Genomic DNA, 16,325 nt, shown 5'->3' with positions numbered 1-16,325 from the left:
TGTAAAAACAATCTCTAAATTGCTACTGTATGAGAACTTGTATAATGGTGTATGAATACGACATAAAACAAGAAAGAAATACCCAACAATAGTAGTAGCGCGGGTAGGGAGGCGCGCTGCTAGTAACTACCAGTAGCGCTCTATACCAAAAACGCTACTGCTAAGCAGGTATAGCAGTAGCGCGGGCAAGCACACGCTACTGATACACTTTAGCTGTAGTGTCGTATCAGTAGCGCGCCACCCCGCGCTACTGATATACCGAAAACCGGCGCTGCTGCTAGCCTTTTCCCTAGTAGTGTGTGGTTCCACTGCTTGCCACATTTAGGATTTGGAAAATTATGTTCTTTTTTCAGCAACCACCATTGCAAGAATCGGTTTCAGTTAGAGATGTGCTGGTCTAATTTAATACAACAGAAAAAAGGAATCACTTATTTTCTCTATCCACTCGACATTGGCGATTATGGTTAGATAATGTAGAATGTGCTTGTGTTGGTTCAGTTAGTAGTTGATAAGCTCTGGGAAATATATGAACAAGCATCACTGAATGCATAATGCTCCCTCTGTTTCTAAATATAAGACTTTTTAGAGATTCCAATACGGACTACATACAGATGTAGTCCGTATTGAAATCTCTAAAAGATCTTATATTTAGGAATGGTGGGAGTATATACTAGTGTAATGGAAGGACGTTCTCATAACTCAATGGTAAATTTATACACCAAACCTCCGGTTTCACTTCTTTAGCTATAAATTTCAGATGTCATCTTGTCTAACTGAATCTTTTAAAAAACAAAATAAAAAACCGAATAGCCACCCTTCATTTCAAAATGGGGAGCCACGGCAAAAACTGGTTACATGTGTGCCCTTGTATTGTATCCTACTCGTGTTGACCCCCTCAACAAGTATTGGACGCTCAGTTTTGCAGCCATATGAAACTTGGCTCAGCCGTAATGTGACGATTCCTAACTCTATAGAGATGGATGATCCCTCGCATTGTTAGTTCGTTTTGTTGTGCTTGATGGCTTTTAGTTCCCTCCTGCCAGCCCTCACTGAAAGCTTAAAAGTATAGTAGACTCACAAAATGTTCGTTTACGGATTACGAACTATCAACCGTAAAGGAACCAGATCGTAAATTAAATAATGCGAGTTCATCATGACTCATAAGTACAATCCAATATAATAGTTACATGCATTAGACCAAAGTTCGTATTACAAGTCTACCGGTTAGAAAAGAACATATACTAGCACAAGCTGCTAATTGCTTCAGGACCTTTATTTATTTCAGACTTCAGTAGTAGGGCGAAGAAACATCACCAGATTTGCATCATCGTATTGGCTGTCACACTTCAGTTGTTGTCGCCTTACGGTTTATCCTGCCCCAAGTAACAACCACAAACGCATATGCCTTGTCATACAACTGGTCAACGAGGTGGAAATAGGCAACTCTCCACATTTTCTTGAACAGTAGGGTGCAAAACACGACCCAGAGGCCAGCCACAAACCCAGACCCAAGTCCAAAGTAAAAGAACAACACAGGCTTAGAATCCTTCTCAATTTTCTGTTGATTGTCATGCTCTGGCGCATTGTTTCCTGAGCAGTTCCTTTCAAGAGGAGGGCCACATAGACCAATGTTTCCTGTGTATATAGATGGGTTCTCCAAGAAGAGGGTGTCAAGTTGCCGTCCTGGTGGAATTCTTCCGATAAGATTGTTATATGACAAGTCCAAGGAGCTTAAATAAGTCAAATCTGACAAGCTTGTTGGGATTTCACCAGAAAGGTTGTTCCTTGAGAGGTCCAGCGATTCAAGTGATTTCATAGCTCCAATCCTCCCTGGAATTTTTCCTCTCAATTGGTTAAATGAGAAGTTCAGATTCAACAGCCCACTGAGAGAGGTTATCCCATCTGGAATTTCACCTGTTAGGTTGTTGAGTGACAGGTCCATACTGACCACATCAAAAATTCCAGCACCATACTTAAGTTCCTGGCGCTTCATCACAATAGGCCAAACTTCTCTAAATTTACCCACACGGCTGGTGTACCATACAAACATGTCAACCCCAGGTTTCTTTGGATGTTTCTGGGTCATTGCTGTCAAATTTGACAAAGACCAAGGTATAACACCAGATATACTATTTCCTGCTAAACTCAATTGCCGAAGACGTTTAAGATTTGTGATGGTCACGGGAATATCTCCACACAATAAATTGTGACTTAGCTGCAGAAAGCGCAAATATACCAAGTCTCCAGTCCATGATGGCAATGTTCCATAGAAATTATTCACCGAAAGATCCATGAATGCCAAACTCGAGTAGTTCTTCAGCGATGATGGGAACTTGCCAGAAAACTTATTGTGACTTAAGAGGACGAAAGCCAAGTTAGGCTTTCGAGAACATCGAGGAAGTCCACCCATGAGAAGGTTGTTTGATAAATCCATGACAAGTAGGTCCCACAACATACAAATAGATTCAGGAATATGCCCACTAAAGTAATTGTAGGATAATGTCAATTCTACTAAGCCGGTAGCTCCAAACTCTGATGGCAGATGCCCTGAGAAAGAATTGTGTGATAGATCCAGGTGCTCTAAGTTCTTTAGAGAAACCAAGTGTTCCTCCGTGATCACACCATCTAAATTATTATTGCTAAGGTCGAGTTGAGTCAAATTGCCGAGCAAACCGATCTTAGATGGGACATGCCCGGTGAGATGGTTCTTAGAAAGAGAAAGGTGCCTCAAACTAGTGCAATTCCCCAACCATGGCGGTATAACTCCAGTAATATTGTTGTCAGAAAGGTTGAGGACTTCTAATGTAGTACAACTCACTGTCTCTAGCTGTATAGGTCCAGTAAGATGGTTGCTCGAAAGAGAAAGATACTGCAAACTAGTGTAATTACCCAACCCTGGTGGTATATCTCCGGTAAGAAGGTTGTTAGAAAGAGTAAGGTGATATAATTTGGTGCAGTTCTCTAATATTGGTGGTATAGGTCCAGTAATGCTATTGTAAGAAAGGTCAAGGTACAGTAATCTAGTGCAAGTCTCTATCCCTAGTTGTATAGGCCCACTAAGTTTGTTATTGGAAAGATCAACCTCAATGCAATTTCTCACCCCTAGCGGTATAGCTCCAGTAAGAAGGTTGTTAGAAATATGAAGGCTTTCTAAACAAGGGAGATTCCCGACGCCTAGCGGTATAGCTCCAGTAAGAAGGTTGCTGGAAAGAAGAAGGCTTTCTAAAGAAGACAGATTCCTGATGCCCAGCGGTATAGCTCCAGTAATGTTATTGTAAGAAAGGTCGAACAATGATAAGTTGGTTAAGTGCCCCATTCTGTTTGGCAGAATTCCAACCATATTGTTGCTTCTCAAGCTCAAGTACTGCAATCTATTGGACGAACATCTTGGCAATTTATCTAGAAACTCTGTTATGTTTCCAGATGAGAGGCTTCCGTCAAGCGATAGGTCTTCCAAATCACAGAGATTTTTCAAGTCTACTGTCATTGTGGCTTCGTTACCCATGTAGCTCAATGCTAACTGTTGGAGGGATGTCATATTTGCGAGTGAGTCAGGAAATGGCCCATACATAGAGGTACCAGTAAGGTCAAGGTATTTGATACTTGTTACGTTCCAAAACCAACCGGAGGCGATTGGATGACCAAAGAAGTTGTAGGAGAGATCAAGGAAGTGAAGAGTTGTTAGGTCTAAGTGTGTGAGGGATTGGTTTGCACTTGAAAGCGAGCATGCAGAAAGATCAAGCAACTCCAAAGATGGAATCTTATTCATAACAAGAGGCCAATCCGCAATTGAGCTGAGATTGACCCAACTCATATCAAGATGCACCAACAGAGGTAGACGGGTTAACCATGAGATGTCTGTTAAGACAATCCGTTTATTGAAATGTATGTTGGATAGGTCAAGGTATTCCAGCTTTGACAGGTTGCCAAGCTTAGGAGGCAAGAGAGCAGAGAAAGACATGCCTCAAGTTCTTTAAGGAACCCAAGAACTCTGGAACACGACCGTCAGGCCCACACAGTCGCGTCCAGTTGAGATTGAGGTACTCGAGATGCTCTAGAGAAAGCAAGGATGGACTTATCTGGCCGACCAAATATGTCCCACCAAGGTCGAGCTTGACGACATGACCAGTTGCGTTGTCGCAGGTGACGCCTGCCCATTGGCAACAATCTTGGCGCTCTTGTCGCCACGACTCGAGATAGTCGTAGGGGTCATCGCTGATGCCTTGATTGAAGGCCAGCAACGCGTCCCTCTCGCGCCCTATGCAGCTCGGCTGGAGCCTGCCTGCGTGGGCGGCGAGGAAGAAGCTCCAGGTTGCCGCTGCCATAAGGAGCAAGACGAAGTTGGCAGGCGAGCGAGCCATGGTGGACTGGTGGTGGCAGTGATCGGTTGCTTGGTGCTAGGAAGAGATAGCGAGTATATTTTCCCGGGGCAACGTCGGGTGGTGCACTTATAAGGAGGGGGAGGGGCACGTAGGTAGAGTGGAGCTGCGGACGCGCGTGTGGATGGATGAGGTACGCGTTTTTCCATGGTGGTGGCGATAGTGGGGTGGTGGCGGCTATAGTGTGGTGCACATGAAAATGCATGGGCACGTACGTAGAGCAGAGCTGCGTATGTGTGGATGGATGAGGGTACTCGTTTATTCATGGCCGATGTGTGGGCGCAGACGCGAGTCACCAGCCATTTGCCGGTCAAGATCGAAGTCGTCCTTCCTTTGACTGGTTCGTGGGCTGCTCCGTGGACATCCATGATGTAGCATGTGGTGTGTGTTGCTAGGAGATTAGTGCTATCGTACAGGTAGTGCAACGACCGGCGGATTAGAATCTGAAGTCACCGGTCGGCCACCGAGACTATGCGTGTGTGGAGGTCGTTGGTCGTCTGCCCCGCCGTGGCTGCTACGTACAGGATTGCATCAAGGATCACTGTCACACATAATTTTTTTCGATAAAGGGTGCTTTTATTATCTTAAAATGTAACATCAAGCGATACAAAACATTTAGAGTACCCACCCGGCCTCTGCATAATTAGGATGCACACAACCAAACATCAAAAATCTAATAAGAGAGGAAAAAACCAAAAGAAAAGGCAAAGACGGACAATCCAAATCCTGCTTTAGGCAACAATATAAATACTCCCTCCATTCCGCAATGTAGTGCGTCCGCGCTTCCCAAGATCTAAGTTCGACCGTAAATTTAACGAACGAGACCGATTGCGACGGGAGCTAAAATTATACCTCTGAATTCCGCAATCGGTCTCGTTGGTTAAATTTACGGTCGAATTTAGATCTCGGAAAGCGCGGACGCACTACATTGTGGAATAGAGGGAGTATATAATAGGACAAAAAGCTACCGGGCAACTCCAAGGCGCTAGCATCAAAGATGGTTGTCAAACCAAGTCTGCTCCGCAAGCATTCAGAATTCTTGCTCTTTACTCTAACCAAGGAGAATGAGTTCTTGCATGTTTTGAGAAGAAATATCCAAATATTAACTCCTTGAACTTCATTTCTAAGTTTTTTTTCTTCCATTTCTTTGATTCCAGATATTTCAGAAACCCAAAATGATGATGTCCATACTCAGTCCATAGTAATTTGTTTGGGAGAATTTGCGAGGCTGGAAGGATCTCATCATGTACATACGACAGTTTTGTTCATAATAATAATGCACATCCACTTAGAGAAAGATGTCGGACAAATGACAGCTCACCACAAACTATTATTTAGCCAGGTCCATTCATAATGAACCTCGTTCAAAACGACAGCCGAGAGACAATACAATAGTTTGGCATATCTTGAACAAAATTTTACTGTTTAGGTTTGGGATGATCCCAAAATAGGTCTATTATGATTTCTTGAGCGAGTCTTGGTTGAACTTAAAGATACTAAAGGTGAAGCTAGAGTTAACTACTTTTTGAGGTATTTGATGTAACCTATTGTTTGAGAAAAAGGGTTTACCCCCGCTTTGTATTACAAAGCAACCACCGAACATCCAACGATAGGTGCTGGGGCCGCAGCACAAACAAGCCCAAAGAAAAAAGGAGAAGAAAGGAAGAGAAACAAATGCCAACAACGGCAGATCGACGAAACGAAGATGACCGGCGACCGCTGCACCCTCCGGAGAAGTACCACCACGTTCCCAGCACCCGAAGCGCCGCGTACCAAGCAACACCTTCAAGAAGGAGGCGACGACGACGCCGCTGCTGCCCGGACTAGTCTGAGGGTTTCCCCCGGTACGCGGGGGGCAGTGAGGGTAGGGGTGTACCCGGAGGATGGGAGAAGGGAGAGTGGCCTTGGGGGCATCCGCAACATCGCCGACGTGAGGGGACAACCACCACCGCCACCGCGGAGCCGACCGTACACGCGGACAAGGGGCCTGCCAGGCACCGAGGCCCGGCCGGACCCAAAAGGGTCCGGACAGCCCCTGCCGTCACGCTGCAGCTCGCCGGCCGACGAAGCCGCCACCGCCCGCAGACCACCACCACTTCACTACCAACCAGGGAGCAGCGCCGCCACGCACCAAGTCGCTGGCCCGCCCAAGCCCAGATGGAGCCCGAAAGGGCCCAGATATGGGCCGCGCGGGCGTCGCCGGCCACCAGCACCGCCACGCCGCCCCGCGGCCAACGGCTGCGCCGCCGCACCGAGAACCACGGAGCTCGCCAGAATATCGCCGCCGAACCCCACCACAGCTGCCGAACTGCACCGCCGCCATCGGGAGGCCCCCGCGCCCCCCAAGAGCGAGCGGGGAAGGGATGGCCCGCCGCCGCCAGCGCCGCGCGGGCAGGGCCCGGCGGCTCCGGCGGCGGGGGGGGGGGGGGGGGGAGGGAGATGGACCGGGAGGAGGCCGACGGAGAGGAGGCAGGGGACCGCCCGTCGCCCGCGGGGCGGGCGAGCGGGCGGACGGGAGTGCGGGGGAGGGGGAGGGGGAGGGGTTGGGGGAGAGGGAGGCGGGGAGCGCGCTACGGCGGCGGCGGCAGGGGGGGATATCTTGGTCGCGTCCTTGTCCTTATTCCGGTGATGCTTCTTCGTATCGTCAGAAAGTGTGTAGAAGATGGTGTGTCCTTCTAACCTATTGTTTTATCAAGGGTATTTGTTTATAATAGGTATCTCGGTCCCTTTGATTCAGTTAGTTAATCAACAAAGTCGGATTATTTGCTAAAACGAAATATCAATTGTTGTTGCGGCTGGCTGGCGAGTGCCTTGTAATTTCCCCTATCTTTCTTCATACAAGCTCAAACTCGATTATAGCTTGTAGGTCACATTTTACTCTATATACACATGAGGGTCAATACAAATAGCCATCATACACAGTGGGACGTGTGTGTGTGTATCAGTGCATAACCGAGTTTTTTTATCCCACCTATTAGATGGTTTTCTCTCCCATCGATCACTTGTCCGACATCTTTATTTTGGTTGTCCGATCCATGATCGGATCACGTTGCCCACCATCGTCAGGGTCGACGCGTGCCTCCACTATGAAGATGGTTTCCACTAGTCTTCGACCTCCTCGCCATCGACCGTGAGAGGGAGGCCATGTGCGCCCCCCCTCCCCCCGCCGCCATGATGCCTTTATGTGTTATTTCACTGTCCGTACATGGCCAATAGTGAGGTTGTCATTGACACTGACGCCCAACCTCAGAACTCGCAGGCACGCGATCTCGCTCATTGCATCGGTGAGCTTGTTGCAACTACCCCCCCCCCCCCCCCCCCCTCCCCCCAATGGTGTAGTGCCGCAGCCAAGAGTCTACATTGCCGACTCCGAGCACCACCGTCTCATTCGGCTAGTGTTGTGCCATCTTCTTGGGTGCCATGCCACTGCCCATCGTCACATGTCAGTCTTCATCATGTTGTTTGGGTTTTCCTCAAAGAGCCTTATTGTAAGAGAGAAAATATACCCTTGATGGTAGGCTCTAAATTCTTCACATCAAGCCAAAGCACTTTTTTTTGACAGATAGCCAAAGCACCTGAAGATGAAAAAACTGCAAAGTAGAAAGAAGGAAGTTAAAAATGAGGTCAATGGTGGCCCAAACGAGAAGAGGACCACCGAGCCCATGAAGCACCAATACGAGAAAAGGCGGGAACTGTGCATGCACCAAATACCAAAACCTCTATTTCTAACTCGGTTTCTCTCACCGTGTTTCACCACTTGTTTCGGTTGAAAGGAACGGCCTATCCGCAATTGACACACGTATTACCACTAGTGCAGGCAAGTCTTGTACAAACGATTTTTACACCCTTTCCGTGATGTAGTTTTAAACCGTCACCTTGTATGTGTGTGCGATTGGGGGGGGGGGGGGGGGCTATCCCACACGACACAGATAAATCGTTGGCGATATCTTCTCCGGTCACCCATGCAACGCAAAAAGAGCTCGTGTGCTATTGGGACAGCCATCGCAAACAGATATATTGTAGAAGTTCCTAGCATCCCACACAGTGAATTCCAATGTTACGTTTCGGTTCATATGGTACATCACACAGAATTTTTTGCATAACATCGTCTATGATAGGGGTGGCCTTCGCACACGATAGTTATAATTCTATCGTTTGCGTTATTCAATACATCACATACGGTGTCTAGATGAAATAATTTGGCAAAGGGCTGTTCATTACACATGCTTTTTATGTGGAAATGTCTGTGCAAGGTGGCCTAACCGACACATTTGTCGGCCGGATGTCGTGTGTGACTGTTCACCGATCCAACACGCCAACTTTCTAGAAATTGTGTTAGTTTATGAGGTCATCACCCACGGTGGTGTCTGCAATATAAAAACCCAATAAGCAACCTAATTGCCCTATTATTTTTAATTCATTTAGTAATCAAATTTACATTTCATATCAAGCACACAATATATTTCATATTCGTATTACGACAACTAGGATTTCATAATTAAAATAAATCGGAGTACAACATCATATAGCGTCAACATTCAGTTACACAATATAGCTCCTTAATATACAACTCGCGCTTGACAACCTTCTAGGAAAGGGGCTCCATGGCATCCATCGTCACATATTCGGCAAGCATCTCACAGTCCGCGTCCGCCATCTCTTTGGAAAAGGGTGTTCTTGGAGATATGCCCTAGAGGCAATCATGTATGATGATATTTCCTATGTGTTTATGAATAAATATAGTCCTTGGACATTATCAATGGTATATATCATCGAGTATATCACTTGTTTGTGGGACTATGCACTACATGAGAACTTTCCTAAAAGGTCCCTAGTCGAAAGGGTTGTGTGGATACGCAGCCGACTAGACTAGCATATGCCACGGTGGATGGCTCGGTCTCACTAGCCATGGAGCATTGGATGCTAACAGGTTAATATGGATTCAGAAGGGTCTGGTGGGATCCGATATAGTCGGATCCAAGTCAAGATAAGGTCCAAGTCAGACAGACCAGACTATGAGACGCAACGATATGTCATCTATGATTCTCTAGTACAACATACGTTATATGTCCTAAGACCTGAGCTGACGCATGTACTCGGGATGGTAACAGACCTGCTTTCGACCGACCAAACACTACTTTGTGACTGGATAGTTACAAAGGTAGGTTTTCGACTTGTCCAGACCCATGCTACGGGACATGGACGAGCAAGATGAAATTTGCCCCTCCGATCAGGAGAGATATACTCTAGGCCCATCGTGTGATCCAACCAAGATAAGCATGCCCATGCGACGAGGATTATGAGATAGTCTGGTTTGTGGTTGGCATCACTGGAACGAGAAAGATGTCGGGCTAGCACAAGTATGATAGACTCGCCTTGAGCTCGACAACATATATTGTGTGGCAAAAGAAATAGAAGTACGACATGTTGTACAGGTTCACAACCGGCTTCATTTTCTACTTGGTGGTTGGCACGTGATTGGAGCGAACCTCAAGGTGTGGGTCGATCCGTTGTTGGCCTGATGTTTCACGACACAAAACTCCACTGTAGAAAGAACTAGTCGCGGGTTAACGAAGATGTTCCGAAACTCCGCAAAAACAACACTCCAACCCCTGAATCTGCGGGAATGACGTGGACGAACCGTATAGGCTCAGCTTGTAATCTCCTGCGCGTCGTGTCGCAGAAATTCAGACACCAACAAATATTTTTGGCAAAGTTTCTCTAAACTCGATAATGGCCGACGGCCGAAAATAGGCAAAAAGTTGACATCTGTACATTGGTACATTTCCTGCATTTAGGCCTCTCGCATTAGGGTAGCAATTTTCGCATAGCGTTAGTTGCCTGCATTGGCTTGGTTCACGCAACTACATGGTGTTTGGTTTCATGCAACAGTCGTTGTCTGGTAACCTGTTCGGCGACGTGGTAAGGTTACCGGCACACAGCGGTGCGAAGAAAAGACCATATACCCACAACATAAGATAGTTCTAAACCATAGCTAACAAAGTGCCACACATAAACATATTAGTTCAAACACAAAGTAGTACGATAAGAAATTAAACCAGCTGGAGCATAGGAAGGGCAATCCTAGGCATTGAGGGAGAAGGCATCATCAGGCTTGCCGCACTTGGTCACCCCTTCAATGCCTTCATCGTCGAAGACGATGACCTTGAGCGTGTTCGGAGTGAGCAGCTTGAACATCACCATGTAGCCTATCCTAATTTGATGGACGGCGGCAAAGGGGGCCCAACCCTGATCGAGGGTCACCCTGCCATCCATCAGCCGGATAGTCACCCTCCATGAGTAGCCGGTGTTGGTCCTCAGCTTGAACTCTTGCGGCACCGCCGAGAAGTGATTGGTCAAGTCCAGAGGCATCGGGATGCACTCAAGTTGAGGGGCAAGGATCACCTTGCAGAAGTGGGTTGGACCTCCATGCTCTTGGTAGTGGCCGTAGTTACGGCGCTTGCCGCTAGGCGCTGGGTTCCTCCGGCAAAACATCCACATCTGTGGCCACCTCGTCAGGCGTGGTCGGCGCAACCTCCATGGGCGGCGCGACCTCCTTGCCCTTCTCCATGGCAGCACCAACTCCTTGCCCTTGTTTTCCATGTCGATCCGCATTACAAAGAGAGTGCATTATGAAGATCACAACAAAGTTCCGAGGTTGATCGCAATTAAAAGCTATCATCCATAACCCCTTTATTTACCCATCCTCGCGGTCACTACTTACCCACCATCTCACTCGGTCATCTCTCTCCCTCACACACACACACACACACACACACACACACACACACACACACACACACACACACACACTCTTCCTCCTATCTACAGCCATGAACTCCAGCGGCAACTTCAACCCCATCCCCAACCCCTTCCCTTGGGGCATTGGATGGAGGGCTTTCTTTCTTGGGTGCTCGCTTGGTGACCGCACCAAGTTCGAGAACACCATGGAAGTTTGCTCCAACTTCACCAGCGTGGCAGCATGCAGAAAGACTCGGACGCAGTGGTGAAGAAGGCGACGCCGGAGGAGTTGAAGATGCTGATTTCTGACCCAGCAAAGGGCGCTATGTCAGTCGACATCCTTCGCTGGGCCATGAATCAGGACAACTCTGGCGATGCTCGACAGAGGTCAAAGTGGGCCAAGTACAGAGAGTATGAGCATCCTCATGACCATCGTGGTGCAGTGTACTTCACGACAAGGACTGTGGTGGCGGTAGAGGAGGAACAAGAAGCGGTAGCCATGGCAGCAGAAGAAGAAGTTGCGGTGGTAATGGTTGTAAGGGCACCGGAGCCAGGACATAGAAGCATGCCAATCGATCTGGACCTCGACGAGGAAGAAGAGACGGTGATGCAACTCGAGGAGAAGAACAATGGCAAGGGCAACCGCTGCTCCAAACGCCTCGAGGGTCGACGAGGCTAAGATCTATGACTGATGTGTAAGATTTACCCCCAAAACTGCTTCACCCTTGTACTCACTCCCGACTGGTAACCTCAAATCTACCAGTACTACGAACTCATGACGATGTTATGATCACTCTTAGGGCAAATTAAACCGATTCCCCATCCCCCTAACGTGGATCGAACCTAAACGAGGATCAAATGTGAATTAGTACATGCAGAGGTGAAAAAAGTGCTTACCGATATTGCCATGCCAGAGGTGATGATGCGGATGCCCTTGTAGGGGCCGGATGTCGCCTTGCTGTTCTCCGGTCTGCTTCACGCCGCCGCCGCCGCCGGTGAGAGTGGGTAGAGGGGAGAGGGAGCGGTGAGGATAATAATTGCCGGCGCTTCGGGAAACAACGCGGCTTCACGAGCATGGCTCAGCGCGTGCAGTCCTTGTCGCCCACGTGCATCGTGCGGGCCTGCATCTAGAGAAACTGCCGATCTGAGTGTTTCCAGCGAGTCAGCCCAGAGGTGCTTTAAATTTCGTGCAATGCATGCCCAATAGTGTATGCAGGCAATCAAACGGACTACAAACTTTCCACACGGGTCTGGTTGAGAGAAATGCAGGCAACCAAACACGCTCTTGCTGGCCAGCAACACGATGCACGAAGGACAGCTTGCTTTCGTTGCATGAACTGAATGGCATACCCATCTTGGATCCGATACTTCAGGGCGCACCATACGTAGGACAAGGGGTATATGGACCCAAGCCGACCCGATCGACAGACATACGTACGTCTTGTGCAGCAAAGCAAAAGTAGGAGAGACAACGGCACATCACCGCACACGAAAAAAGACAGCACAAACGAACAAAATCACGACGACGTACGCCGGCCCACCCATGCAGCACACACACGCTAGGCTACGTTACACACGCGGACACACATGCACAGTGCCCGGCACCATTTTGCCACTGTGCGCCGAGCAACTAATTAATTAGCTGGTCCATGCAATGCAATGCACGGCATGGCGCCATGCCATGCTAGTGTCAGGAGCATGCACAGGACATGCCCCGTGCACCCCGTGATCGATTATAACGTTACAAAATATTTGGTGACCGCATTGCCGTGCTTTAATGCACCGTGTCTCCCCCGAGCATGGGTCCCTCCGTCGGCCACCGTGTCTTAGAGATGTTGCGCCAAATGTATTGGCATTTAACGATGTCGCGCCATTGCCAATGGCCCCTGAGACATACGGTATTTGTATAGTTAACAACTGTAGACAACCGGCGCTCCGTATAGGATATAGAGTATACTACTCTACGTGCAGTGTTTTGGTGCCCCGGCTCATTTACATCCATGATGAATAGTAAATTTTATGAAATAAAAATGACTGAAACAATTTGTGTTTGAGCCGAAGATGCTCGAGTGCGTTAGGAGCGTGCAAAAATTCACGAAAATGACACCCAAGGATCTATATACAAAGAAAAAAAGCACTCAAAGAAACTTCGAAAAAATGCATTTTGGAGAACTTGAAAAAAAGGAGTATACTTTTATTGTAGAAATAATAAACAAAAAAAATATTGTAAAAACCCAAAAACATTTATCAAAATAATAAGTTACATATCAGGTTTAGAGGTTTTTTCTTTCATTTTCATTTAGTTTTATATGCTACTCGTGAAAGAGGCTCTCACAGAGTTGACATAACTTTTTGTGCCATACGCTCAGACTATTTGTGGATATTAGTATCTGTTAAATATATTCATGTATTTTGAAATAGATGTCCATGAATACTGAGATTAATTCTCGTATCTCAAAAGTGATGTTTACCTATTGTGCAATTAATTGTTCCTTCATCGAAACATATGTTCATGACTTCAAAGAGAAAATTGACATGTATAGAAGAAAAATTGTTCATATATGTTAAAAAAACAGAGATTATGTGCCACTGCTGATAACATTTGACATCGCTTGGCGCTCACACAATGGGCCTTAATAGTTAGACCGGGATCTTTGATGCCGAGATTCCCGAATGGTAACTAAGATCCAGTCTCTCTCTATCTCTTCGATACTCCTCCAAATTTCAGTTCGTCCAGTTTGTAATTTAGCTGTCTGTCGTGTGTTGGATTCCTGCATTTGCAGTATGAATCAATCAGTCTATTGTGTTGACGTCCATTTACATTTTATTTATTTGTGGTTGCCGATTCTCCATGGACGAGCTCAAGAAGAAAGCGTGTGCGCATGGCGATGCACATGCATTCCCCACCGGCAGCGGCAGCTGCTGTATCCAAGGTGCTCAACGACAGCCTCCTCATCGAAATACTCCTTTGTGTCGGCTCCCCCACAGCCCTTGTTTGCGCCGGCTCCATCTGCGGGCGTTGGCTGCACCACGCCTCCACTCATGCCTTCCTCCGCTGTTTCCGAGAGCTACATCCTCCTCGGCTTCTATCGTAATGCCTGAATCATCCCGATGCCGCTGCCCGCGGAGCTTGTTGCCGTCATCCTAACGGTGGCCAACTACAACTTCGACGGTGTCGGCAACCACAATTCAGTTACCTCCGAAACTGTTGTAACGACATCATCTTCACCGAATTACGCCACCGAAGGCGCAATGGAGGTGGAGCAGGGGTCCGCTTTGCCCTAGTAGAGGCATGGTCGATGTCCCACCATTCGCACACCTCCAATACCGGGACTTCGTAGTTTCTCTCAGGGTGTGGTCTTCCACAAAGAAGGCGATGGCTTGTCCTACTTATATGTGTCGATGGAGTTTGCCATGGTGACAAATACTTCCATTGTGCCGTGCGTCCGTGTGTGTGTATGTGTTGCAAGATGGTGCCTAGCATATGTATACGTCGCCCACGACACATATATACCTCTTCTCTTCTTTTGGATAGAAAACTCGTACATGTTTGCGAGCAATAAAATCTATATCCCGTCTGTCCTGAGCAGCATTTTTGTCTTGGATGTGACAGCATCAAGTTTGTCGACAATTCAGTTACCACAAGGTGTGCAGCTAAACAATTTAAACACCATGTTCTCACGAGCCGATGATGCTTTTGCTATATATCTCATTGATTTGAAGTTGAAGGAGCTCCACCTTCATGGCTGGCTCCACAAGGGGGCAATTGGTTACTACTGGACACCATTTGTTTGCACGACATGGTTACTAGTTTGAGGATGTCAGGTTGCATGGTTGAGGCTAAGCATATCTTTGATATGATAGTCCACGTGGGGGACAATGCTGAGTTTGTGTTCTTTTGGATGAATCCATTCGTGCTGTATCTGGATATCAAGTGCAGGACATTGTGTCAAGTGTACGAGTTGCCAGAAGAGGATGGATGTTTGGGTACTTTTCATCCTTTTATGATGAGCTGGTCTCCCACGTTCCCTACAATGAAGTTTGATCCTAGCAGGTTTGCCCTCTTGTTGAGGTCATGTTATTTTGCCGTGTGCATCTTCCATCATACTGTTTGGTATAGCTGCAGAGTGGTGTTAGTTATATGATTGATTCCTTAGTTCATTTTCACTTGATTGCCAAGCGGCATTTTAGAATGCTTCTGCTAAGATTATTAAAAAACACCTGGGTCCTGTGATCATAAACTCATAACATAAGGTGTCAAAAGGGGACACACTCCCGTAATACAGGTGTTGCATTAGAGGATAAGGGTGTCCCTTGCACGTCGTTGGGGGTGCGTGATTGGTTAGTTGAGAAAGATGTTGTGGATAGATAAGAGAAATTAAAGAGGTATGTTAGAAAAGGATAGAGGTTTGTTTCTTGGATTCCAAAAGATTACAGAAGACCCCCTCAATTGGACTAATGTGATGGGCACCTAAGGCAAATAATCTTTCTACGAACCCAATTACCATTTACTTCCCTACTGCTACTTGGTACTCGGATGACTCCAACTTTAACTCTGTATCGCCTAATATACTATGTTAGCGATGCTAGTAATACTTTTGTGGACTCGAGACTTGATACAAAATTGAAAATCTTATTGTTGGTGGCATTCGTTATCGTCTGCTAGACATGCCCCGAAGTATCAGATCATGGAATATTTCTCCATGGCTTACTTTTGCTAAAGCTTGTGCTGGCACCAGAAGACATGCTCTGAAATTGTTCTTTCCCACATATAGTCTGATAATAGCAACCTATAGTGGTGCTAAGGAGATGACTTGTTTTGTGTTTTAGAATGGACATCTCATTCGGCTTTATCATTGTTTTTCAAATTATCAGGTGTTCTTAATTGCAAAACTAAAAATTATATGCTCAAAATTATAAACATGGTCATTATCCTAGAAGGTAGATGCATGTATAGTGGAACGAATGTTCCATATCTGTTTTCAAGCAAATATATTACATTTTTTTGCTTAGTGGATCATATATCTCTTATGTGTGATTATCGATGCAGACATATCACTGTGAAATTTTCCATGTATGTGACAAGTGAATAATTCAATTTGTGTCTGCATGGAGTCTGTCCCACTATGATCTGGGATTTGTTTAACTGGGTTGCAAACTGTAAAATGGAAACAAATCCAGTTCTTCGATTTTAGAGGGCAATTT

At 46.7% G+C, this 16,325-nt stretch overlaps 2 protein-coding genes across 2 annotated transcripts; both read right to left on the bottom strand.

Moving 5' to 3' along the window:
- Positions 1-1,087: 1,087 nt before the first annotated feature.
- Positions 1,088-4,389, bottom strand: LOC109760085 (uncharacterized). Its single transcript, XM_040391567.3, has one exon. It carries the CDS (start codon positions 3,959-3,961, stop codon positions 1,340-1,342), a length of 2,622 nt encoding a protein of 873 aa, XP_040247501.1. The 5' UTR covers positions 3,962-4,389; the 3' UTR covers positions 1,088-1,339.
- Positions 4,390-10,463: 6,074 nt separating this feature from the next.
- LOC141025659 (putative B3 domain-containing protein Os03g0621600) lies at positions 10,464-10,880 on the bottom strand. Its single transcript, XM_073501573.1, has one exon. It carries the CDS (start codon positions 10,878-10,880, stop codon positions 10,464-10,466), a length of 417 nt encoding a protein of 138 aa, XP_073357674.1.
- Between the last annotated feature and the right edge of the window lie 5,445 nt (positions 10,881-16,325).

Source organism: Aegilops tauschii, chromosome 6 (assembly GCF_002575655.3).
Source record: "Aegilops tauschii subsp. strangulata cultivar AL8/78 chromosome 6, Aet v6.0, whole genome shotgun sequence".
Taxonomy (NCBI): Eukaryota; Viridiplantae; Streptophyta; class Magnoliopsida; order Poales; family Poaceae; genus Aegilops; species Aegilops tauschii.
Note: the sequence above shows the minus strand (reverse complement) of the source record. Positions and strands in the feature narration are given on the sequence as shown.

Bases quoted from the DNA above. Each gene is read 5' to 3' on its own strand.
- LOC141025659 (XM_073501573.1), bottom strand. From the start codon at position 10,880: ATGTGGATGTTTTGCCGGAGGAACCCAGCGCCTAGCGGCAAGCGCCGT.
- LOC109760085 (XM_040391567.3), bottom strand. From the start codon at position 3,961: ATGTCTTTCTCTGCTCTCTTGCCTCCTAAGCTTGGCAACCTGTCAAAG.